We start from the raw sequence: 24,403 nt of genomic DNA, 5'->3' as shown, positions 1-24,403 counted from the left end.
AGGACGTTTGACAACGAAAGAGTTTTTAAATGAAAGAAGCTGCCAGCAATAATAGCAAGGCCAAAGAGCAGCCAAAAAAATCCACCTCCCAAAAGCCAGGAGGAATAGGTCATAGAAGGGAACCCACGGGGTCAATTAGTCCAACCCCTGCAATGCAGGACTCTTTTGCCCAATCCACAACCCCAAGATAAAGAGTCTCATGCTCTACCAACAGCTGCATACAAGGAGATGCAAGATCCTTCTGATCTGCTTTCTGCAATTTTCCGATGAGGAAGTCAACAGAGACTCCCAAGGCAGAGAATTCTAAAATCTGGATGTCTTAACCAAAAAGGTGCTGTTTGCATTGCCTCTCTCCAAGCCTCCGAGAGAAGGAGGCACTTGGAGCAGGGCCTCTGTCAGTAACCAAGCACGCGGGGTCTGGTCTGAGGAAACCGTTCTCATAAGGTTCCCTGGGAAACGGGATCGATGGTTGAACCACTCTGGGAGTTGTTGTTATGTACTGAAGTTCTCTCCCTTGGCCAGCAGGGGGATACTGTAGATAGTTTTCACTCGGGTCCACATATGCAAATAAGGAATTGAAAGTGACGTTCAGTGATTGGATAGTTACAGAAAGTTGTTACTGTTGCTTTGTAGTTGAGCTCTGTATAAGCAGGTTGGCTGAACCCTTCAGCATAGCTGTCAGCCGTCCCTTATTTGGTGGGAAAGTCCCTTATCCCAGCGCCGTGTCCCGCTGCTGTCCCTTATTGATGATGTCCCTTAAATTTCCTGGGTTTCATAGGAAGCAGCTCCTCTCCCTCCCCTGCTGGCAGGGAGGAGGGAGGCTCCAACTGTGTTGCTTGGCTTCGTTGCTCACCCAATAAGGAGTCTAAGAACGACTGGGGGGGTGGAGCTTGCATGCCTTGTGCCGATCAAATCGGGCTCGTTGCCTGGGAACTCGCCTTTGCTCAGCGCTTCCCAGCGGAGAGGTGACGGTGGTTTTCCTTGCTGCATCCCCTTTGCTGGGTTGCTGTGCTGTGGGAACCACCGCTTGAGGCTTCATTTGGCTGCTGGCTGGGCTTTCTGCCTTTGGCTCAGAGGGGCTCAGAAGTTGAACATACCTGTGTTCTGAAAATCCCTTATTTTGGCTGCTGATCCCTTATTTTCGAGGCTGTTGGTCCCTTATTTTCAAATCTGTAAGTTGACAGCTATGCTTCAGTTCAGTTCTGTTCTGGCCTGTGAACAAACAAAAGCTGACTGAAGAATCACTGTGTCATCTGATTTGTTCACCCACAACTTCACAGTTGTAGCTCTGTGAGAGGAATGGGGGTCTCCTAACTACTCACAGAACCCTTTGCAAACTATAGCTCCAAGGGGGGAGGAAGCCGTGACAGTTAAAAGTGTTGGCGATTTGCAGCTTAGTTACGCTGCAGAAAGGTGCTGGGGAGACCACACATTCAAGAAACGCAAAATAACTTTTGCTAGGTTTTAATAACAAAAACAAAAAAACTCCTTTTAGACTAAATTACATTATATCAATAAGTGTGACCATCCACCAGGGTACTGAGAGAACTACATGCTGCACTTTACATACCATAACCAACAGCTTAATTACCACAACTTAACAGCCCCTGCTATACTGCTTCACAGCTGCAAAACCAGGTCACGTTATTTGCTCTGGCCTTTAAAGAAATACCGGTACATGTCTTGTGGAACAATAATGAACCTTCAGATTTAAAGAGACCATTCGACAAAAAGCGCTATGGTAGCTCGCACCTGTCGCTCTGCCTGAGCCTACCTCGCAGGTTTGTTGTGAAGATGAAGGGCGAGAGAACAGCGTAGCCCTGCAAAGCTCTTAACGAACAAGGCTGGGATTTTAAAAATTGCATTTATTGGTGTGCTGGTTTGCTTATGGTTGTGTTTATATCCCACTATTTTCTCTGAGGGTCTCAAGGTTCGCCGCTCCCCATTTAATCCTCGCAACAACCCTGTGAGGTAGGTTAGGCTGAGAGGCAGTGACTGGTCCATGATTGCCCAGTGAGGTTCACGGCCGAGTGGGGAATTCGAACCCTGGCCCTAGTCCAACACGCTGAATATGATATGATCCTGAGGGGACGGGTGTGTTTGTGTAGGGGAGGAATGTTGCATTGGGAGAGAATTACTGCCCCCTCCTTGATGTCTGCAGTTGGTTTTAAGTTCTCACTCTTCTCTGCCCAACAGCTGCTGCCGCTCACTTCAGCTTCTGCCAGAACCTTCTAGAACACACCGTGTCTGCCGAGAACCTCAATTACCGCCTGCAGAGGAACTCTGGCAGCAGCCTGACCTGGCACGACGGGCGAAGCCAGCGGTCGGCGGGAGGGAGGACCGTCAAACTCCTACAGCAGCCAGGAACGGAAGGCTCCCAGGTATGATGGTGGTCAGGAAGTCTGCAAATGTCGCTGGGATCTGTCCCTTGGCAGGAACCAAAGACCCGCTGGTGCTTGTTCTCCGACATGCAGCGAAACCGGCCGTGCGCCTGCGCTGACAAGGGTCCGGGGGGCGCATGCGGGCCCCCAGGCCTCTCTGCAGCACCCATCACCGTGCATGTTTCTGCCTGGGTAGGCAATGCTCTGGAAACCAGATTGCAACTCCCTGCTTGCTTGGCTGCAGGATATAGAGGGGTGTGGGCGCATGAGTACAAGCTAGCCAATGGCAGAATTCACGGCCGTTGCCCCGCCCACTTTTGCCTCTGGCCCCACCCACTGGAGTGCAGCTCCTCCCTCCTGGCACCAGTCAATCCAGATCAGCTGCGGAGTCCTGGATCGAAAAGGGTTCTGTCCCCAAAGAGGTTCCTCGCACCTTGGTCCGTGGAGATCCATGCGCAAGAATTGCGCATGCCTGTGCATTTTGCGTGTGCAACTGCTGGAAAGCCAGGCTATATGCCCTCGTGGGTTTTTGTTGCACGGTGTGGCTGGAGCAACCTAACCAGATGTGTAGGGCACAGATAACACAATTATTATTATTATAATTCTCTGTCTGTTTTTTTTTGGGGGGGGGTTTCAGTCTGGATGATGCCCTGAGTCCCTTCCAGGTCTTGGGATGCTGTGCCCAGTGAGGGCTAGAATTTAATAGGATCCAATTGCTGAAGTAATAATAATAATAATAAAAATAAATAATAATACATTTTATTTATACCCCGCCCTCCCCAGCCGAGATCGGGCTCAGGGCGGCTAACAACCAATAATAAAAACAAGTTGATTGAAATACAACTTAAAAAACAAGATTAAAATACAACATTGAAACATTAAAATGCAGCCTCATCACAGGAGAAAGGAAAAAAGAGAAAGAGGGGGAGGGAATGAAATTGATTCTAAGCCAAAGGCCAGGCAGAACAACTCTGTCTTAAAGGCCCTGCGGAAAGAAATCAGATCTCGCAGGGCCCTGGTCTCACGAGACAGAGTGTTCCACCAGGCCGGAGCCGGTGTTGAAAAGGCCCTGGCTCTAGTTGAGGCTAATCTGACTTCCTTAAGGCCCGGGACCTCTAGGATGTTGCTATTTATGGACCTTAAGGTCCTCCGCAGGGCATACCGGGAGAGGCGGTCCCGTAGGTGCGAGGGTCCTAGGCAAGCTTCTTTGCAATGCAATGACCTTCACAGCTCGCTACCCAAGTGTCCTCATCAGCATCCCAAAAGAATGAGCTCTTTGCAAGAGCTGCAAGGAAGTGATGGTGCTCTCCAGGCTAAGGGGTGGGCCTGTCCTCCTCTCACCCTCACCTGTTGTGTAGAATAATAGCTGGAGAATTCACAGAATCCTGGAGTTGGAAGGTACCACCAAATCCAACCCCCTACAATGCTGTGTGTATGTGTGAGTGAGTTGAAAACAGGCTGGAAGCTAGAGACACAGAGGCAAGCTGGATCTGTGTTGGAACCAAAGCTGTGACTAAAAAAGAAGTGAGATCTGTTGGGGTGTTCATGCTACAAGCCCCTCCATATTAGGATCAGTTTATTATTATATATTATTTATTGTTTATTGTTTTTAAATTTTATTTTTTTTAAAATTGAAATAATTCAACATTGATACAGTTATACATACATATTACGGATATACAAACAAACATACATTTCATACAATCCTTAAAAATATTCATACATACCCACACTCAATCCGGCACATACTTCCTTTTCCCAACAGCCCCCCACCAAACACACATTATGCTAAATGAGAGCAGTTATTATGAATGTTTTCACATCAGAAAGCACCCCTCTCATTCCAGTGAATCTTCAGGTTGCATATATGTGTGTCATATTTTCCGGCGTATAAGACGACCCCCAACTTTTCCTGTTAAAATATAGAGTTTGGGATATACTCGCCGTATAAGACTACCCCCACCTGCGGCCAATTAGAGGCAGCCCCCCAACCTAAAGCCTGCCAAGCACCACCAGGGGCAGAGTGTGCACCCCTCTGCTGCCTCTGCCATCACAGCAGCAGCCCGAGGTGAGTCAGGCAAGCCCCAATCGGCCATCCAGTAAAGTGGCGGGCTGCGCTCACCAGCTGGTAGTTCTGGCATTTAAAAGTCTTTGAAGCTGCGGCAGAATCAGTGTACCCGGCTCCATCCCTCCCTCCCTCCCTCCCTCCCTCCGGGAAAAGGCCCCCAGCGGCTGCCTCGGCCTCCACCGCCCTCACCTGTGGGGATGCCCAGCTTCTTGGAGCCCCGGCCGAAGCCATGCACCACCTTGCCACGGGAAGGGGAGATGGCCGCGGGGAGCCCACGCATTGGGAGCAGCAGCGGGAGGCTCGCCCACCTTCGCCTCGGGAGCCTGCTATAAGAAGAAGAAGAGTTTGGATTTGATATCCCGCCGTTCACTCCCCTTCAGGAGTCTCAAAGCGGCTAACATTCTCCTTTCCCTTCCTCCCCCACAACAAACACTCTGTGAGGTGAGTGGGGCTGAGAGACTTCAGAGAAGTGTGACTGGCCCAAGGTCACCCAGCAGCTGCATGTGGAGGAGCGGAGACGCGAACCCAGTTCACCAGATTACGAGACTACCTCTCTTAACCACTACACCACACTGGCTCTCTGCCTGTGACTCCCCCAGCCCTCCAGGCCTTCCTTTTGCCAGCCCCTTCCTTTCCAGCCCTTCCTTTCACCAGGGAGATGGGGGGGCTGGAAGGTGAGGGTGGGCGCACAGCCGCTCCTTTCTCCCTCCTTCTGCCCGTTGCCGCTCCAAGCCAGGCATGAGGCGATGCCCCCGCTTGGCTCTTGCCCCTGCGCTGCCTGCCATCTGGCGGCCCCCATGGTGGCAGGGCAGGCAAGCGAGCAAAGGTGGGTGGGAAGAGTCGCTGTGGCTACTACAACACGGGTGCTCTCCATCCCTAGCAACCCGCCGCTGTGGCTTCACCATCTTCCCGCCCTGGCTTCCGCCTCTCTTGCGCCTGCCGCCGCTGCTGCCAACCATACCCGGCATATAAGATGACTCCCGACTTTGGAGAAGATTTTCCGGGGTTCAAAAGTCGTCTTATACACCAGAACATACGGTAACTAAAACCATCTATCCTAAAGACATTGCGCTCTCCGCTGACCATCATTCCAAAGAAACTGAACCCTAAATAAGAGAACCTCTGGAATCTCTCACTGCTCAGAGATTGGGGTGGTCTGTAATACGCACCATCCCTCCCCCCAAGAATTTTGGGAACTGTAGTTTACTTCCTCCCGCACAGCTACCATTTCCAGGGCCCTTAAGAAACCAGGGTTCTTTGAGGAAAGCCATATGCTTTAAGGCACAGATTCTTTGAAGCCGTTTTGGCACATCTGCAGCGGCCCAAAGGAAGCCAAGACCATCCTCCTGCTTTTGGGATTACGGAGGTGGCCTTTCAGTCAGAATTAAGCCCCAGAAATACCTGCCAAAAACCAGCTCCTTTGTTCCTTTCCATCTCGGAAACAGAGCTTTTCCTCCCTAACATCTTTCTTTGAATCTCAGTTCCGTCTTTTGCAGGAGGGGCGCTGAAGCAGGGGAGTTGGGTGGGGGACGACGAGAGGCTTGAAATGCAGAACTGGCTGCCTTCGGCCTGGAAGGAAAATACGGGGAAAAAAGAAAAAGAAAAAAGCTTCCTTTTAAACCAGCTGAAAAATTGCCTCCAGGTGCCAGTCTCTGCATCTGTTCCATTTATGGGTCACATTTGAGGCAATGTATGCCAATTTGGGTTGTGGAGAAAGGGAGGGAGATGAGTGGCAAAATCCAGACCGTTTGCCAATTTGCAAGAAGGAGACTTAGCGTCAAGATTAATGCGCAGTTTGCTTTGGTCTGGGGGAAATTGCTAGTTGCCCTGGGTACCTATTACTCAGAAGTAAGGAGGGTTATTTGGATAAAGGTTGCTGTGGGCTCAGCGTCTTTTTTTCCAGGGAGGTTGCCGTCACTTTTGGGCACAGATTTCCTGGACCAATTTCCTCTTTTCTCTCCGGGAATTAAAGGCACACATGTGCTCTGTGCTAGACATTCGAAAGCCTGCTTTTCATGCTTGAAAACAGAAAAAGGTCAGATTTGCTTAGAGACTCTGAAGGTGGGACCAAGCCAAGGGGGTTCTTTCCCTCCCCAAATATTCCCTGACTCAAACAAACAAACAAAAATGAGCAGAAACGGGCAAGGGGGGAGAAGAGGGTAACCAAAAGGGTTGTGGGGAATGTACGCATTGAACGCTCAAATTGCTATGCCGTGCTGGTTCTTGCCTTTGGAGCATGTGCAGAGTGTTTGTGTGCCAGTGTCCATGTGTTTGTGTCACAAAGGATCATGGGCAGCAAGGAAGTTCAGAGCAGCCTTTTAAAAGGAGAGTGTTTTTAGAGGGGAAAGGGTTATTATTATTATTATTATTAATTGAATTTATATACCGCCCTATACCTGGAGGTCTCAGGACAGTTCACAGAAAAGATCAACATGAAAACCACAATATATATAATCAAAATAAAAACAACAGCCCAAAAACACACCCACTCCATACCTGTTGAGAATATTAAGCGCATTGGTGTCCAAACCTTTTTCAAAGAGGGCCAGATTTGATGAAGCGAAGGGCCAACCAAAGTTGTTAACCTTAGGATTGAAGTTGTTGAGCTTTTTTGGAGGTTGAAGGTTTTTTTACAGTTGAAGTTGTTAAGGCTTTTTTTGGATTTTACCCCAGGAAATAAACTGAATTCAACCCCGACCGGCGGGCTCGATAAGGCCCCGAGACAGACATTTGACATGCCTGTCCTAAGGGGTAGTGTCAATAATAGAAGCACTTACATGATTGTTGCTGAGCTAACCTGACACTTGTTAAACTTGTACAGTGGTACCTCTGGTTACGTACTTAATTCGTTCCGGAGGTCTGTTCTTAACCTGAAACTGTTCTACCTGAAGCACCACTTTAGCTAATGGGGACTCCTGCTTCTGCTGCGCAGCCGGAGCACAATTTCTGTCCTCATCCTGAAGCAAAGTTCTTAACCCAAGGTACTATTTCTGGGTTAGCGGAGTCTGTAACCTGAAGCATTTGTAACCTGAAGCGTCTGTAACCCGAGGTACCACATTCTGATTTTTAGCGAAATATAAATATCTCTACCTGTTGAGAATATTAAGATCCTAAGGGTTAGCATCAATGATATCCCAATCCATGCAGAATGTTAAACGCTATATTGATGCATGGAATGACCCCAGACCTTTTTGTTCTCCCTTCCCGTACGGTATGATATATGTGTTGATAGATATAGATATACCGTATTTTCCGCCCCATAGGACGCACTGCCCATAGGACGCACCTAGTTTTTTTGGGGGGGGGGAAATAAAGAAAAAAAATTATTTCCCCCCCAGGCATGGGGCTGGCGTGGGAGAAGCCCGAGCTTCCCCCAACCCCAGCCCCCAGAACAGCCTGCTATCTGCAAGCCTAGGGAGCCGCGCCGGTCTCCCCAGGCTTGCGGAGAGCTGCACGAAGCCCCAGGCTTTGGAATGCAGGCAGCTCTGCGCAAGCTTTGGGAGCCTGGCACGAAGCCGCGCCGGGCTCCGGAGGGTTGTGTGGTGCTGCGCTGAGCCCCGGAGTGTAGGCAGCTCTGCGCAACCGTCGGGAGCCCAGCGCGGCTTCGCGCCGGGCTCCCTAGGGTTGCGCAGAGCTTCCTGAAGCCTGGAGAGGGAGAGGGGTCGGTGCGCACCAACCCCTCTCGCTCTCCAGGCTTCAGCGAAAGCCTGTATTCGCCCCATAGGATGCTTACACATTTCCCCTTCATTTTTGGAGGGGGAAAAGGGCGCCCTATAGGGCGAAAAATACGGTATTGCTGTTAAGCCACTTGGAGACCTTCAGACGACAAGCAGCTAATAAGCTGAAAAAGTGATAATGATAAACAGCCCTAAATGTATGCTGGACCGCTGTTCTCTAACTAAGCCCCATAAGGATGCAGAAGGAGCAGCCTGGGTTCTCTCCTGAGGCTGTGCTGAGCCCATAGCCTGTGTTATGGTGATAATCTGCTTACTGACGGATGTATTGCTTGAGTTAAGAATGCACGGGTGGAGAAGCAAGCCCTCCGGTAGGCCACATCCACACTGCACATTTAAAGCACAAGGCTTCCCTCTCCAGGATCATGGGAACTGTAGCTTACTGCTGACAGAGCTACAGTTCCCTCAACAAGTTCCCAGGAGAAGCAGTGTGCTTTAAATGTATGGATGGAGGTTCCTGGACGTATTAGCACTAGTTTTCTTGGTGTTAGGTACCACCTGTAGGTATCTCCAAAATGCTGGAGAGGGTGCACCTCCACAGGCACATACCTCCACATGTGGTGGGAGTGCCCCAAAATCCAACTATTCTGGACAACAACCATACGAGAAATACGTAAAATAACCAAGCAAGTGTTAGAAACCACCCCAGAATTGGCCCTCCTAAACATCTTCCAAGAAAATAATGCCCACTTACACCACAAAGAACTCATAACCCACCTACTTTCAGCAGCCAGAGGCATCATAGCCAGACTGGAGAGACCTGTCAGGAGTAAACATGGACCAATGGTACCAAATAGCATGGGAAACAGCCTTACTATAAAAATTAACCAATAAACTGAAACTGACACGGGGACAAATAGAAGAAGACGCCTTCTATAGAAGAAGGCTCCCCTTTATCACATGCACAGCCCAACAGGACGACAAAAATCCACCAACAGCATACAAATTAGTATGGCTAACCTGATCCAAAACACCCACCCACCCCCCTCACACACAAAAACAAAGACCACCACAGCCAACCACAAATGAACAACCACACCCCAGGCCAACCCCAACCTCTCTCACCACCAAAGGAACACAAGCGAACAGCAGAGAACCCGCACAAGCGACGCTGACACCAAACCCAACATATATTAAAATAGAAACATCCCCCTTTTCTTCCTAATGTATCAACAAATGAAACTGATTTGTAAAAACGTTACATGGGAAAAAAATATGAGAGAAAGACATTGCACACACTTTTGTAAATCAACAAAATCTTTAATAACCCCCCACACACACACACACACAAATGTATGGATGGAGTGGATGTGGCCGCAGACCAGATTAGTCTCAGAGGAGCACCAGCGCCCTAGAAGGCAAGCTACGGCACCTTCCTGCCTCCTTGACCAAGCTCCCCAAAATAGTTTCCACCTCAGAGTTTGCAAGACTGGCGTCTGATTGCCTTTGCAGAGGAAGAACGGGCAGATGCGTATTCCAGCCTTGTTGCAATCTTGACAACGCGACTGGCAAAGCCCCTGTCTCCTCGCAAGACTGCGCCAGGCCTGACAGAAGCCCTTGCGCAGATCTTTAGGAATTATTGGGTTGACCCCGTGGCCAATCAGCCCCGTGGTCAATCGGGCAGGGAATTGGCCTCAATCTCCGCTTGCCTGGCTTTTGGCATCTCTGAGGGACAAGCCATTAAGCAGGGCAGCAGGTCTTGACATGCCTGTTGTGCTAATTGCGGCGGCTCCTTAATTGGGTGTGCTTAATTAGCCAATGTTCACACACGGGGAAGTTGGCTGTGGTGCAATGCATGTCAGGCGCCATCAACCTTCTGAGCCCTGATACTTCCAATCTCCCTTTTGGCTTCTGGTTTCCAGGTCCACAGAGTCGCCCTGAGAGATCTGTTTTTCATTTATCACCCCTTCTCTGAATGCCTTTGTCCTCTGTCTCTGCTGCTCCTTACACGAGCTTCCATTGCTGCTCTTTTGCCACCTTCGATGGTGGTGGTGGTGATTTGTTTTCACGGCTGTATCCCAAGTCCCATTTTCAATACAGTGGTGCCTCGCTAGACAAAAAGAATCCATTCCGCGATTCTCTTCGTCTAGCGGTTTCTTCGTCTTGCAAAGCAAGCCCATTGACAGCGACTTTCAGCGATCAGCTGATAAGCGGCTTAGCGGCTTAGGGATAGGGCGAAAAAAGCGAAAAAAACCTGCGGAGGGACGCAATATTTTTTTGTCTTGCGAAGCAACCCCATAGGGAAATTTGTTTTGCGAAGCGCCTCCAAAACGGAAAACCCTTTCGTCTAGCGGGTTTTCCGTCTTGCGAGATGTTCGTCTTGCGGGGCACCACTGTACTCTTTCTAATACCTGAAGGAGCGTCTCCATCCCCATCGTTCTGCCCGGCAATTGAGGTCCAGCACTGAGGGCCTTCTGGCGGTTCCCTCGCTGCGAGAAGTTACAGGGAACCAGGCAGAGGGCCTTCTCGGTAGTGGCACCCGCCCTGTGGAACGCCCTTCAACCAGATGTCAAAGAGATAAACAACTACCTGACATTCAGAAAACATCTGAAGGCAGCCCCTTTTAGGGAAGCTTTTAATGTTTGATGCATTACTGTATTTTAATATTTTGTTGGAAGCCACCCAGAATGGCTGGGGAAACCCAGCCAGATGGGCAGGGTATTAATTATTATTATTATTATTATTATTATTATTATTATTATTATTATTACAGTGCAACAACTTTGACCCCTTTTGGGAATATGGCAACCCTATTTAAACTGATATTGCAACCGTCCCTCTGAAATAGCCTCCAAGGGCGGCCCTCAAAAAACTACTAAAAATTAAATAGGAGATCCAAGTAGCTCCATATGAAATACTGCATTTTAGAAAGTAAATAAATCTGGAGCATGGTAAAAGAAATGGGGAAGGAGAAAAACGGGAGAGAATTGAAAGCAAGTCGGCATCATGTTGCAGGTTGGGATTAAAGGCAGATCCTGACTGAAGGCTGCTGTGCTGTGCAGTTATTCACAAAGTCCTTCCCTTGAGCCCGATGTCCCTGAACAGCTTGTTGCTGAAAAAGGAAAAGGGGAGGGTTATGCATGGGACTCCAACGGCCAGAGTTGGCTGCTGTTCAGCTGTCAATGCCACACTGAAGCCAGCTCTTAATAGCTCTTCATTTTCCAGATTTCCAAATCATCCGGAACGTGATGCTTAACGCATCCTAAACGTTGCCTCTTATTAACAAGCTGTGGCTTTTGTCTGCCAAGAAGATTAAAACCAGCACGGCGGCCTCCACGATCGCTGGGATGCTGATCTGCAGTTATCCAAACGGAGCAGCAGGGAGGGGTAGATGGGACTATGTGGGGGGCATTCCCTAAATTCTGCGGTCTGAAACCCCCACATGTGCTATTTGAATGATTTCAGGAGGGACGGTTGAGTTAGATTTGTATCTTGCCCGTTCTTAGAGGCTCACCGTGGATTCCTTATAGTCTGAAAACAAGACTAAAGAGGGAGGCGGGGATACAATACAGTGGTACCTCGGTTTAAGAAGTCCTGTTTATGAAAGATTCGGTTTACGAACTCCACAAAACCGAAAGTAGTGTCCTGGTTTGCGAACTTTACCTCGGTCTAAGAATGGAATCCGAATGGTGGAAGGGCACCGGCGGCCTCATTAGGGAAAGCACGCCTCAGTTTAAGAACAGTTTCAGTTTAAGAACAGATTTCCGGAACGGATTAAGTTCGTAAACCGAGGTACCACTGTATTTCCAATGTTTTTGAAAATGTGAAGCTTTGAAGGCTAACATCCTCAGCAGAAACCATCCAATACAGTGGTACCTCGGATTACAGACGCTTCTGGTTACAGACTCCGCTAACCCGGAAGTAGTACCTTGGGTTAAGTACTTAATTCATTCCGGAGGTCTGTACTTAACTTGAAACTGTTCTTAACCTGAAGCACCACTTTAGCTAATGGGGCCTCCTGCTGCCACTGCGCCACCGGAGCCCGATTTCTGTTCTCATCCTGAAGCAAAGTTCTTAACCTGAAGCACTATTTCTGGGTTAGCGGAGTCTGTAACCTAAGGCGTATGTAACCTGAAGCATATGTAACCTGAGGTACCACTATAGCAGTTTTCCAAAACTATTTTTACATAGAATTTGCTTGGTTGATTAACATGTTTCTTTCTTTTCATTTTAACAACATAGTATTCTAAAACATCACATATTTAAATCCTAGGTCTATCTGATACTCACAAGTAATTCTATTTAAATTATCTTAACATATTTAGCTAAATAGTCTTTGAATTTCTTTGATGGGAGCTGTAGGTGTTTTGCCCTTTTTTGGAGTAGGGCCTGAACATGGGCCCGTTTCTCTTCTGTGAAGCGGGCATTTCCAGCTGCCCACAGCATTTTCTTAATCCCTGCTACTACATCCTCTTGTTGCAGGCGGTATTTTGATATCCTAGGACCAAGGAGGAGACAATGATATATATATCTAAGGTGAAAAACCCCATTTCCATGATGAACAGAGCCCGTGACAGAATAAAAACCCGGAGGAGAAAAGTGGAAACTGGTACCGGGGAGGGTGGGGAGACAGCTAGCGCATTGCAGCCTTGAGCATTTCCCGTAATTGGATTCTTAAGTAGCCGAGTTGCAGACGCCTGGGATGGTTTTACCCAGCGATGCCACAGACACTTTGCTCTGAGGTGGAAGAAGATGCCAAGTGACAGCCCAACTCAAGCAGCGAGGTGGTACCAGTTGCATAATAGTGGAGTGGCAGGGAGGGGAAGCGTTCGGAAAAGGACAGAGGGCTGTTGTGTGGGATTGGGGAAAGGGAACGGCGACTCTGAAATGGCTGGCGGCAGGAGGGCAGGTCAGCAGCCCCAGTGGTCAGCAGCTAGCCGCTTGGGGGCCAAATATGCCTGTGGCCTGAATCTTCTTAAAGCAATTAAATACAAGTACAGTCATACCTCTTGTTACGCTCGGTTCAGGTTACGTCTTTTCAGGTTGCATCCTGCGGCGACCCGGAAGTAACAGAACGGGTTACTTCTAGGGTTCACTGCTCACGCATGCGCAGATGCTCAAAATGACATCATGCGCATGTGCAGAAGCGGTGAATCACGAGCCACAGACGTGGGTTGCGTTCTGCTCATGATGCGAACGGGGCTCCGGAACGGATCCCGTTCGCAACCAGAGGTACCACTGTATAGTGGAACCTCGGTTATCGAACGTAATCCGTTCTGGAAGACTGTTCAACTTCCGAAATGTTTGACAACCAAGGCGCGATGGATGGTCAGCAAATGCCATTGAGAAAATGGAGAAACACACCTTGGAAGCCGTTTGACTTCTGAGGCGCATTCGAAAATGGAAGCGTTCACTTCCGGGTTCTCGGCGTACCAGGCCAGGCCAGCCAAAGCCACAACATTGACAAAGGGCCTCCATTGGCTTTATTGCCGCCATCTTGGGCCAGTGTTGCTGAGGGAACAGGACTTCAAGATGATACCCTGACTGGCGGGCTGTGGTCCAAGGCCATTTTTGCTGGATACAAGCGAGGTCCTTGAAATCAGAAAGAGCACACAGTTCTCTTCAAAACAGAGGGGGTTTATTCCTGTACTGAGACATAATTCTGTTGGAGCAAGAAATGAGCTATGTGTACAAAGCAAAAACAAAAGACAGCGACTCCTGGTGACAAACCCAACAGAACCGGAGTAATCTGGGGGAAGCAGCAACATGGTACAAGCAAAGTTCTGCTCCAACGTACCTGCCAAAGCCATTGGACACAGGATCCGAGTGATTCTGCATCCACCTAGAGTCGAAATTTAGAGTGAAAATAAAATTACAACTGTATTGGCGAGCTTCCTCTTATACATTCTACCTGTGTTGAGCCTCTTGGGCTTGCCGATTGGAAGGTCGGCAGTTTGAATTCCCATGATGGGTGTTGCTCGGTCCCTGCTCCTTCCAACCTAGCAGTCTGAAAGCACACCAGTGCAAATAGATAAATAGGTACCACTGTGACGGGAAGGTAAATGGTGTTTTTTGTGCGCTCTGGCACTCGTCACAGTGTCCCATTGCTCCAAAAGCGGTTTAGTCATGCTGGCGGCCACATGACCCAGAAAGCTGTCTGAGGACAAATGCCGGCTCCCTCGGCCTGAAAGCGAGATGAGCGCCGCACCCCCATAGTCACCTTAACCGTCCAGGCTTTAACTTTACATATTGTACCTTCACAGATACAGGATTGCAGGTCTGGGAAGGGGCACGGGGTTTCATCCAGACTGACCAGCCCCCAAAATCATAATATTATCCTTCTGCAGTTTTCCTGGCCGCTGCCAGGAACCATCATTTGTGCAGCTGCTGGGATGTTGCGGGACCCAGACACCACTGACTTGTGACAGCCTTCAGGAAACTCTCTAATGCTTCTTGTCTCTTCCCCCTCCTCCTCAACCCCACCAGGTCCGGACCTACGATCACTACGGCATCTACCACACCAGCCCGACGCTCGGGAGCCTGACCAAGCCGGTGGTGCTTTGGACGCAGCAGGATGTGTGCAAGTGGCTCAAAAAGCACTGCCCACACAATTATCTCATCTACGTGGAGGCCTTTTCCCATCACGCCATCACAGGTACTCAAGCCTTTCCAGGTTCCCCAAAAAGAGGAGGCTTCCTAGAAGAAAGGGGTGCTCTGTAACGCACGGCGGTTGGGCTTTGTTGTCAGGATAACAACCGCAGAAAAAGTGCTGAGGCACGAGATTGTTGCAACCATTCGTTGACAAGGAGGGGAAGTTTGGAATAAAGCAGGCTTCCTCATCCTCAACCCTCCAGATGTTTTTGGCCTACAACTCCCATGATCCCTAGCTAGCAGGACCAGTGGTCAGGGATGATGGGAATTGTAGTTTCAAAGCATCTGGAGGGCCGAGGTTGAGGAAGCCTGGAATAAAGCAAGACGAAATATCACGGCAAATAACAATAATATTATAATAATTTATTATTTGTACCCTGCCCATCTGGGTGGGTTTCCCCAGCCACTCTGGGCGGCTTCCAACAAAGATAAAAAATACATTAAAATGTCACACGTTAAAAACTTCCCTGAACAGGGCTGCCTTCAGATGCCTTCTAAATGTCCAGTAGTTGTTTATCTCTTTGACATCTGCTGGGAGGGCGTTCCACAGGGCAGGCGCCACTACCGAGAAGGCCCTCTGCCTGGTTCCCTGTAGCTTTGCTTCTCGCAGGGAGGGAACCGCCAGAAGACCCTCGTCATTGGACCTCAGTGTCCGGGCAGAACGATGGGGGTGGAGATGCTCCTTCAGGTTTGCTGGACCGAGGCCGTTTAGGGCTTTAAAGGTCAGCACCAACACTTTGAATTGTGCTCGGAAATGTACTGGGAGCCAATGTAGGTCTTTCAGTCTGCAAAATGCAGATTTTAGCAAGGCTCGCGAGGAACTACACACACAGTGGTTTTCAACCAGTGTGCCATGGCACCTTGGGGTGCCTTGAATGGTGGCCGGGGTGCCGTGGGCAACACTGGCCTCTGTCCCTCTTTCCTTCACTCCCTCCTCTGATGCCCTCTGGCATCTCTGCCTCTCAAAGCCTTGCACAGCTGTTTGTTGCAGCAGCCCTGGCTGCAAACTCCCCAGGCGAATGGCCAGGGGGTGCTTCCCAGGCCCCTGTGGGGCACTGTGAGAAGGCACCTCTTTGGGGCAGGCGGGGCAGGTCAGAGACCAGGGAGTGGCAGCTGCCAGGAGGACTCCCAAGGAGAGGGGAGAAGAGAGGAGGCTAAGGGAACCCTCCACAAGGGAGGGTGTTCGAAAAAGAGTGGGGGGCTGCCAGCTCTGCAGGCAAGGGGTGACATAGCTGGGTTCCTGAGCCCCACAGGGGTGCCACAGAAAGAACGTAGTTGGTCAAGAGACCCACGGACCCAAAAAGGTTGAAAACCTAGCAGAAAAATAAGAAGAATTGTATTGAGGGGTGCTTTAAGCAGCTGGGAACAGGCATGCTTCTAGATAATACGATACAATAATCTTTATTGTTGTTGTCCCATACAGAACAACAAAATTGAAAAATCTACATCAGACATTCAAAAACCAACAAGCCTGCTATCCCAGCTATCCCAGCCTGGTTAGCCCCCTAAAAACTCTGATACCCCATTTTTAAATACAATATACTCCCATAGAGACTCCTTACAATGCGTTTAAAACCAAAAGCGCATTTGGGTAGAAACTGTTTCTCAGGCAGCTAGTATTAGTCTTTATAACCTTCTTTATAACCTTCTTCCAGAAGGCAGAAGCTGAAAGAGATTATTTTCGGGGTGCGTACTGTCCTGCGCTATCTCTGCAGCTTTCTTATGGCACCTGGAAGCATAGATTTGATCCAAGGTGGGAAGAGTGCACCCAATTATTCTCTCTGCAATCTTTACAACCCTAGACAGCACTGGTTTTTCCCTGACCGTGCAGCTCCCAAACCACACACACAGACCGTAAGTTAATACACTCTCCACAGTACAATGGTAAAATGCCATCAACAGGTCCTTTGAGATATTGTTTTTCCGGAGGATTCTCAGAAAATATAATATAATGCTGTGGCGCTAAGTTTTTAGGAGAGTGGCCGTATTACAATCTGGCATGCTTTGGCAAACAGTGGATGGATGAGTTGGGGAGCAGCCGATGGGAAGCTCAGGACGGCGGGGGGTGGTGCATATTTTCTCTGGCTTTGGCACTGTCTAAAGGTTATTGGATTCTCTGTTCAGAACTTAGCATCTTCACGCCCTTGCCTAGAGGATCGTTCCTTTTGTCACATACGTACAGGTGAGCAACAGAGCCGGCGCAGCCAGTGGGCAGAGGGAGGCAACCGCTTTTGGCGGCAGAAGCTGAAGGGTGGCAGCAGCACTGCTTCGTTGACTGTTCCCTTTTGTTGGTGGGCAGAAGCAGGAGTGCCCTGCCCCAGCCAGCAGCCCTCAGGTGTGCTGAGGGATGCTACTGTCCTGTTGCCAGCATGGAAGTTTGAGTCAGCTCTCGGCCCAGTCAGCTTCTGAACGTGAAAGTGGAGTAGGGGAGCCATCTTGTTGTCTGTTGCCTCAGGCGGCAAAAGGTTTAGGGCCAGGTCTGCCAGGCAGCATTAATTGCTTCTTGTGTAGGTACTTGCAGCAGCCTTTCAGCGTGACATCCTTTCTGGGTTTTCCAGGCTGACAGAAAATAGTAGATCCAGGGCGGCTTGATCTGGAGAACAAAAGGATCTTTGCAGAAGAACATGAAGCAGACAAGCAAGCGAAGTTGCTGGATTAATATTTTACAAGCAAGAGAGAAAGTAGCCCGAGCCAATAATTACTGCGCAGACACCGTCTGGGGTGTGTGTTTGTGTGTGTTTGTTTGGAACCAAAAAAGGCAGACAGATCAAACTGCCTGTGTTTCCTCCTCGCCCCAACCTTTGCTTAGAAGAGGGTAACGTATCTGTGTCCTGATTTGGGAGGCAGAGAGGAAGAAAGAGAAGAGAAAGGGAGCAACGTTGTGGTGTTTTCTCCCTGGGAGTCACAAAGGCTGCTCCCTCAGCTTTGCATGCCTGGGAGGGTTTGGTGAAACACTAATGGAACGGCTCGCTTCAAGCCCCTGCGTTGGAAATAAAGGAAGCATTAGCAATTGTACCCGCAGGAGTGGTGGGCTGAGCGAGTTATAACATCCCTCCGCTCACAAAGCCTGGATGGCAGGAGAGATGGCTGATGGGAAACTCTTGCGTTCTAGGGAGGATGCACACAGAGGAGCCTTTGAAATAAAATGTGTTTTGATGCAGGAGGTGGATTGGAGAAACAGAGAAAAACCCAATTGCAGGAAAGAAGTACCTTCCAGGCTGCATGAGTCAGGGCAGCACAGCATCATTTTACGGCAGGCTTCATTTTATTCATTGCACTTACGTCGCACCTTTCCTCCGAGTTGCTCAAGGCGATCCTACGCCTCCCCGTTTTATCTCCACAACAGCCCTGCGAGGCGGGTTAGAGTGACAGCGGCTGGCCCAACGTCACCTGGTGCACTTTGCGGCTTAGCGGGGATTTGAACCCAGGTCCTGGTCCAGCACGTGAACCACTACACCCCCCTGGTCACACTTTGAGGGCCTGGGGTTTTGTTCCTTGTTGTTAGTGAGTTGGTGGGGGGGGAGGAATCGGGATCAGGACTGTGGGGCATGGGGAGGGGGGAGTTGAGTCCCTTGCCCCCTCGCTGTAGCCCAAAATGAACGCTGACTCCTTGAAGCCTCTGTCACAGCAGTCTCACAGCAGGGCAAGGATTTCTGAAAGGGCCACAGGGTGGGGAGGAAAATCAACACAAAATTCTGGGACAAGTCTGGGAACAATAGGGCATGTCATTTGAAAGGGTTAAACTTACATTTTGCAAATTTCTTTAGTGAGGGGTCTTAAAAATGTGTTTTTGGGGGTGAGAAATTCAAATCTGCCATCATTTTTGTGATTGACATTTCGCTTGGTAAGATGAAGTAGCGCAGAAACCGCCTTTGGAAAACCAAAGCACTTCGATTTTACCTTATGAAAATGGCAGGTACAGTGGTACCTTGGGTTACATATGCTTCAGGTTACATACACTTCAGGTTACAGACTCTGCTAACCCAGAAATAGTACCTCGGGTTAAGAACTTTGCTTCCGGATGAGAACAGAAATCTTGCTCCGGCAGTGCAGCAGCAGCAGCAGGAGGCCCCATTAGCTAAAGTGGTGCTTCAGGTTAAGAACAGTTTCAGGTTAAGTACGGACCTCCGGAATGAATTAAGTACGTAACCAGAGGTACCACTGTAATGCTTTATAAAATACAGAGTATGGCTGCAGGTTCTTGACAATGATTTCTAATGATTTCTGTGCCACGTTGCACACATTTTACTTACCGAGCAAAGCTAAACAATATTGATTTAACCAAAATACTTGTTGAGTTCCCAGGTCATGTTACAACATTTTAGTGCCCATGCATTTTTGGAAGTTGAAAGGTTCAACACCCCGAATGTGGAATGGTCTGTCTATGCCTGGCTGTCACCAGTTCAGGCTGCAAGGGGGAGCTGGGCTGGATTGCTCCCCCCTCCAAAAAACAAAACCCCTCTGCACAGAAGCCTGGTGTCAGGCAGAACACCCTCCCACTCGCCTTCAGAGCTCTTATCTGGCCCTTTCTCCCTCCTCCTCCTCCTCCTCATCGTTCTGCTTTCTTCCCGGCAGGTCGGGCATTGCTGCGGCTGAACGCGGAGAAGTTGCAGCGCATGGGGATAATCCACGAGTCTCAGCGGCAGGAAGTCCTCCAGCAGGTGCTGCAATTGCAGGTGCGCGAGGAAGTTCGCAACCTACAGCTCCTCAGTCAAGGTACGGTGGCCGGGGGGGCGGGATGTCCCCAAATCACTCCTGATTCACCCCTGCATTTGAGAGGCCTTCTGCGTTGGTCAGCCTAAAGACGAGTAACCTCTGAAGGTTACTTCTTGTTACTCCCGGCTAGGTCTGTCTGTCTTGCCACTGGTAAAGGACAGGGGAGGGGAGGGCAGATTCTGATAAAAGGAAGCAGAAAGAGATATGGATTCTACTTCTCCACCTGCAAAGCCTGGGACTTGTGGGGTGAAGCTATGAGATTCAGGGCACTTTTGGACTGTTGCTGGTTTTGGGTGGGATTCAGTTTGAGCTGGGCCTCTTGCGCAACAAACCTCTTTGCCCCTCAAACTGGACTTTTTTGCAATAAGGGAACCTGCCAGCAAATTGCACTGGGAAAATGTGGGGTAGCGAACAACTGCCAGGCACAACATCGTTTAACCTCCCTGCCAACAAATTAGGATGAATGCTGACTTCATCCAACCTCCCGGCAAGCTTCTGTGCCAACAGATCAGGGTGAATCTTGCCTGGAAGTGACATTTGCATCTCAGCCAACCTTTTAAAGAGCGTTTAAACAGGATGCTGTGGGTGCTTCAATGCACAGCAGTTTGTTGTGGACTTGGGTGCTGCTTATTCCTGCAGTCTTATTGCAATATCCACATGTCGTAGTATTATATATATTTTTAAAAGACCTTTCCCATAGTTCCCCCCCCCCCCCGCACCTTCCCATTTGCCATTTCCAAAGGTGCTGTAGCATCTTTTGACTTTTACTTATTGGATTTTCTGTGGAAATAGAAAATCCGTTTTAAGTTGGAAACTACCATATATTTCGCTCCATAAGATGCACTTTTTTCCTCCTAAAAAGTAAGGGGAAATGTCTGTGCGTCTTATGGGGCAAATGTGTGGTCGATCGCTGGCTCCCTTTTCACCCCCTTGCCCAGGCCTCGATTTTTGAGTGTTCTGCAGACGGAGGCTGTTTGTTTCCCCAGCGACATGTGACTGACTGATTAGATTATCTGCCTGCAAACTGTAGAAACGGCTCCCTTTCCTTTCCTAAAGAAGCTGCAGAACTGTGAGTTGAACCCCATAAAAACAGGGTTTTTTTCCCTTTGCAAAGTGAGCTCAACAACTTTGAGCTGATCCTCAAAAAAACGGGACTTTCCCCCTTTGCAAAAGAAGCTGCACAACTGTGAGCTGATCCTCAAAAAACTGGGGCTTTCCTTCTCTAAAAACTAGGTGCATCTTATGGAGCGAAAAATATGGTAATAGGGGGTGGGAATTTGATGAGGATGACATCAGATAAGTGTCTGAACAAATTTTGCATACACTGACCCCTCCATAAACTGCTGTGTGGAAGCACCTGCTGCAACCCACCTGAGAGGGAGGGTCACACAAGGAAGGGTGATGCTGCCCAGGGGAAAAAGTTGCCAGCCAGCCATCTTTCTCTATTTCACCCTCCATCTCTTCCCTCAATTCTCATTCCATCCTTTGAATCTGTTCCCCACCTTTGCCCTTCCTTCCCCATCTTGCTGCCTCCTCCTAGTCGCCCTCTCTGCTTCCTCCCTTCCTACTTCTTCTCTTCCCCCATTTCGCTCATCTCCTCTATTCCTTTTCTCTTCCTCTTTCCTCTGCGGTTCAGCATCCCCACACCTTCGCTCCTTCCCTCCACATGTTGTCTCCTTATCCTTCTCCTCGGCCAGCTTCCTCCCCTCTGCATGTCCTGGCCTTGCTTCAGAGGAGGGGAGCAGGACCAGCCTGGCCTTGTTCCTGCATCATGGATGGGATATATTTCCCTGCAGCCGGCCTTCCCCCCTCCTCCATTGCGTTCACCCAGTTGTCTGGCTCCCGAACCAAGACTGGACCACAGGCCTCCAAGATCTGTCTGCTGGAAACCTTCTGAGAACCTTCCAAGTGTCTTCACCCTCTGCCCCTTGACCTCATTTCCAACTTCCAGGTGGGCCCAGGAGTGCTGTTCCCCAGTCTTGCTCAAGGCATCCCCTTCCCCAATTCACCCATCGCCACGATTTCCCCCTGTGTCCCCCGCCTCCGATCTCCCTTGACAACTTTGGTATTTACTCCTTTTTCTGTTTCTTTCCTTCGCTCCCAACCCTCCTTCTTCCAGCCTCTTTTGGGAACATCTCCTAACCCCTCCGGCTTGTCCCGGCACGACACTGTGAAGTTGCATCGCTTCTGGGATGCCGATGGCTTGTGTGGACCGCAGGTCTGGACACCTCGATTGCATGTTTGGGAAATTAGGAAGGGACCCGATCCCAGACTGGCTCCAGGGGGGGCGGTATTTGGTGCGCTCGCTCTCCCCACCCACCCCGACACCCACCCCTCACTCTTTTCTTTGATTCCTCATTGGTTCCATGCAGAGACCAGCTGCTGTCTGGCTCAGAACTCATGCCACGCCAAACCACCGCCACTAGGACTTGTCAAACTCAGCCTCGTGGGATCCGATCACAGCGCAAAATTGTTTCCTTGACAAAACCAGCAAGGACAGACTTTCTCCCCAGAAGGACACGGAAGACTTCTGAATCCGAGGATTTTGCAAATGCTTCACTCGTTTCATTGTACAGGCGTCTTGGATCTCGCTCAGAGGCTCTCCGTAGCAATCAGGGTGTGTGGGCTGGAGTGGATCAGAGGCCATCCTCCAAATTCAGGATTCCCAGGTTGAACCCTTGCCTTTCCAACAGCTCACCAGCCTCTGACCCCCACCCCCCCACACCACCATCTGCAATATGAGGATAAAAATTCTGGTCTACCTTACAGGGCTGCTGGGAGGATAACAACCAGCTGCCCATCGTTTTGAACACTCCTTAACATGCTACGTAAGCACTGTTTATTATTATTACTACTGCTACATGAGAGTAAAAACAATGGGGGGGGGCTCTGTGTATGGGTGTGTTAATGCAGAACTTTGGTCAGATTTTTAACCTGAATGCACAAATGCCCAAACTTGACTTTTTAAAAATAATACGCTTTTAGGGCAATTCCTGCTGCTAATTGCAGTGGATTCTTTGTCCAACATTCAGACTGTCTCCTCCTTGCTGAGGCTGTGATATATTTGGGGAGGGAGGTTGTGTTGAGAAGCCAAGGCTGGATTGAGAGTGATGGCAGCCAATGACTCTACATACTGCCAGACACTGGCCATGAAAGAAGCCTGTCTCTGTCACTGGTCATCGTGGAAATTTTGGAGCGACTGTAGCTCAGTGGTAAAGCACCTCTTTAGCATGCAAATGGTCTCAAGTTCAGTTCCTGGGGTCTTCAGTTCCAAAGATTTGGGAGCAGTTGTTGGGAGGGACCTCCTAGCTGAGACCCCGGACAGAAACACTGCCCAATACTCAACTTTACGGACAAATTCTTGGACCTGCTATAAGGTTGCTTCCTAACAACAACCCACATTTCTGGAACTGGAATTTAAATTAAGAGTCGCCCAGTGAAGCTTTATGTATTTTAACAAGGTTTTCTGTAAAAAACAACAACAACAAAGCAAAGCCAAACAAAACTGTTGGTTTGCAAGCCCCCTCCATAGAGGCTGGCCCCTCTCCCTGTCCTCGGAGCTTGCATACCGGTAACCTCCTCTGGCTGATATCTCGGACAGACCAGGGAGATTTTGATAGGCGACATTTTCCCAAGCGTGGGTAAAATTCACAACCCCTCCCTCCTGCTTCCGCAGGAGAAAGAAAACAAGTCAGAAATCTATTTACATGATGTTTATTTCTGACATTACAGCACTAGAGAAAAACACGTCCTTTCAGTTCAGTTCTTCCAGCATGTCTGACAAACTTCCTGAACATGCGCAAACAGAAGGTTTCAAATTACACTCTTCACAGAGACTTATCCAGCCTGTGGAGGTCCTGGGAAATTCTTCTTTCCCACAGATAGGCGCATCATGTGATGTCAACAAACCGGCTGTCTGCAGCGGTGATGTTTCCATATACTGACAAAAACAACATCAACAAGAGTGAGCAAACACACAGAATCCCTGAAAGGTAGTAAATGTTATTATCATTATCAATATTAATTTATTAAATTTGTACATCGCCCTTCATCCAAAAGATTGCAGAGCGGTTCACAGCATAAAAATAAAAAACGAGAAAATGAGGCAAAAACAAAAATAAACCAGCAACCCCCAACCCCCCCCCCCCAGTTAAAAGGCTAGAGAATGTTAATCAGTCAGAGACTCCCTGGAGAGAGCGTTCCACAAACAGGGAGGCACCCCACAAAAGTCCCTGTTTTCGTGTTGCCACGCTCCAGACCTCTTGTGGAGGAGACACACGAAGAAGGGCCTCTGATGATGATCACAGGGTCTGGGTCAGTTCAAATGGGGAGAGGCGGTCCTTGAGGTATTGCGGTCCTGAGCTGTTTAATAATGACTTGTGAAAGAGGCTTTTGACATTCCCTCTCCCCTACCCCCCAACTCACCCACATCTAATAATGATGCTTGGCATGTGCTGAGTGGTGCAGTGTCACAGTCCTCCTTTCAACAGCTGGGGGGAACTGTGGCCCTGTCTCTTTTTTCCTGCAAGCAGGGGGGGGGGGCCTGGAAAAGGAGGGCACCTCCTCTGAAAAAGGTCAAAGAGTCGTTGGTCCTTATCCTAGCAGACTGCTGGATGGGAATGACAGAGATGGAAGTGTCAGAGAGAGAGAGAAAGAGAGAGAGAGACAGAGAGAGAGAGAGAGAGAGAGAGAGAGTCACAAAGGGAGAAGAAGAGAAAAGGAGATGAGGGGGAGGGAGGGAGGGAGGGAGGGAGGGAGGAAGGGAGGAAGGAAGGAAGGAAGGAAGGAAGGAAGGAAGGAAGGAAGGAAAGAAAGAAAGAAAGAAAGAAAGAAAGAAAGAAAGAAAGAAAGAAAGAAAGAAAGAAAGAAAGAAGGAGGCCCCAAATACCTTTGGCTCTGATTCCATCTCGTAC

The 24,403-nt window shown here is 49.2% G+C and overlaps 1 protein-coding gene across 3 annotated transcripts in view; it reads left to right on the top strand.

The window, feature by feature from the left end:
* Window positions 1-22,727, top strand: part of SAMD10 (sterile alpha motif domain containing 10) — a 51,396-nt gene extending 28,669 nt beyond the window's left edge. For 2 of the 3 annotated variants that reach the window (XM_083744730.1, XM_083744731.1), the window contains 4 exons: window positions 2,197-2,381; window positions 14,610-14,778; window positions 19,350-19,490; window positions 21,863-22,727. In XM_083744730.1, coding sequence (XP_083600856.1) covers window positions 2,197-2,381; window positions 14,610-14,778; window positions 19,350-19,490; window positions 21,863-21,972 — 605 coding nt within the window. In that variant the 3' untranslated portion in view covers window positions 21,973-22,727. The other variant, XM_083744732.1, reaches the window with a different exon arrangement.
* The last annotated feature ends 1,676 nt before the right edge of the window (window positions 22,728-24,403 follow it).

The sequence above is a fragment of the Podarcis gaigeae genome, assembly GCF_964106915.1.
Source record: "Podarcis gaigeae genome assembly, chromosome: 6".
NCBI classification, from domain to species: domain Eukaryota; kingdom Metazoa; phylum Chordata; class Lepidosauria; order Squamata; family Lacertidae; genus Podarcis; species Podarcis gaigeae.
Note: the sequence above shows the minus strand (reverse complement) of the source record. Positions and strands in the feature narration are given on the sequence as shown.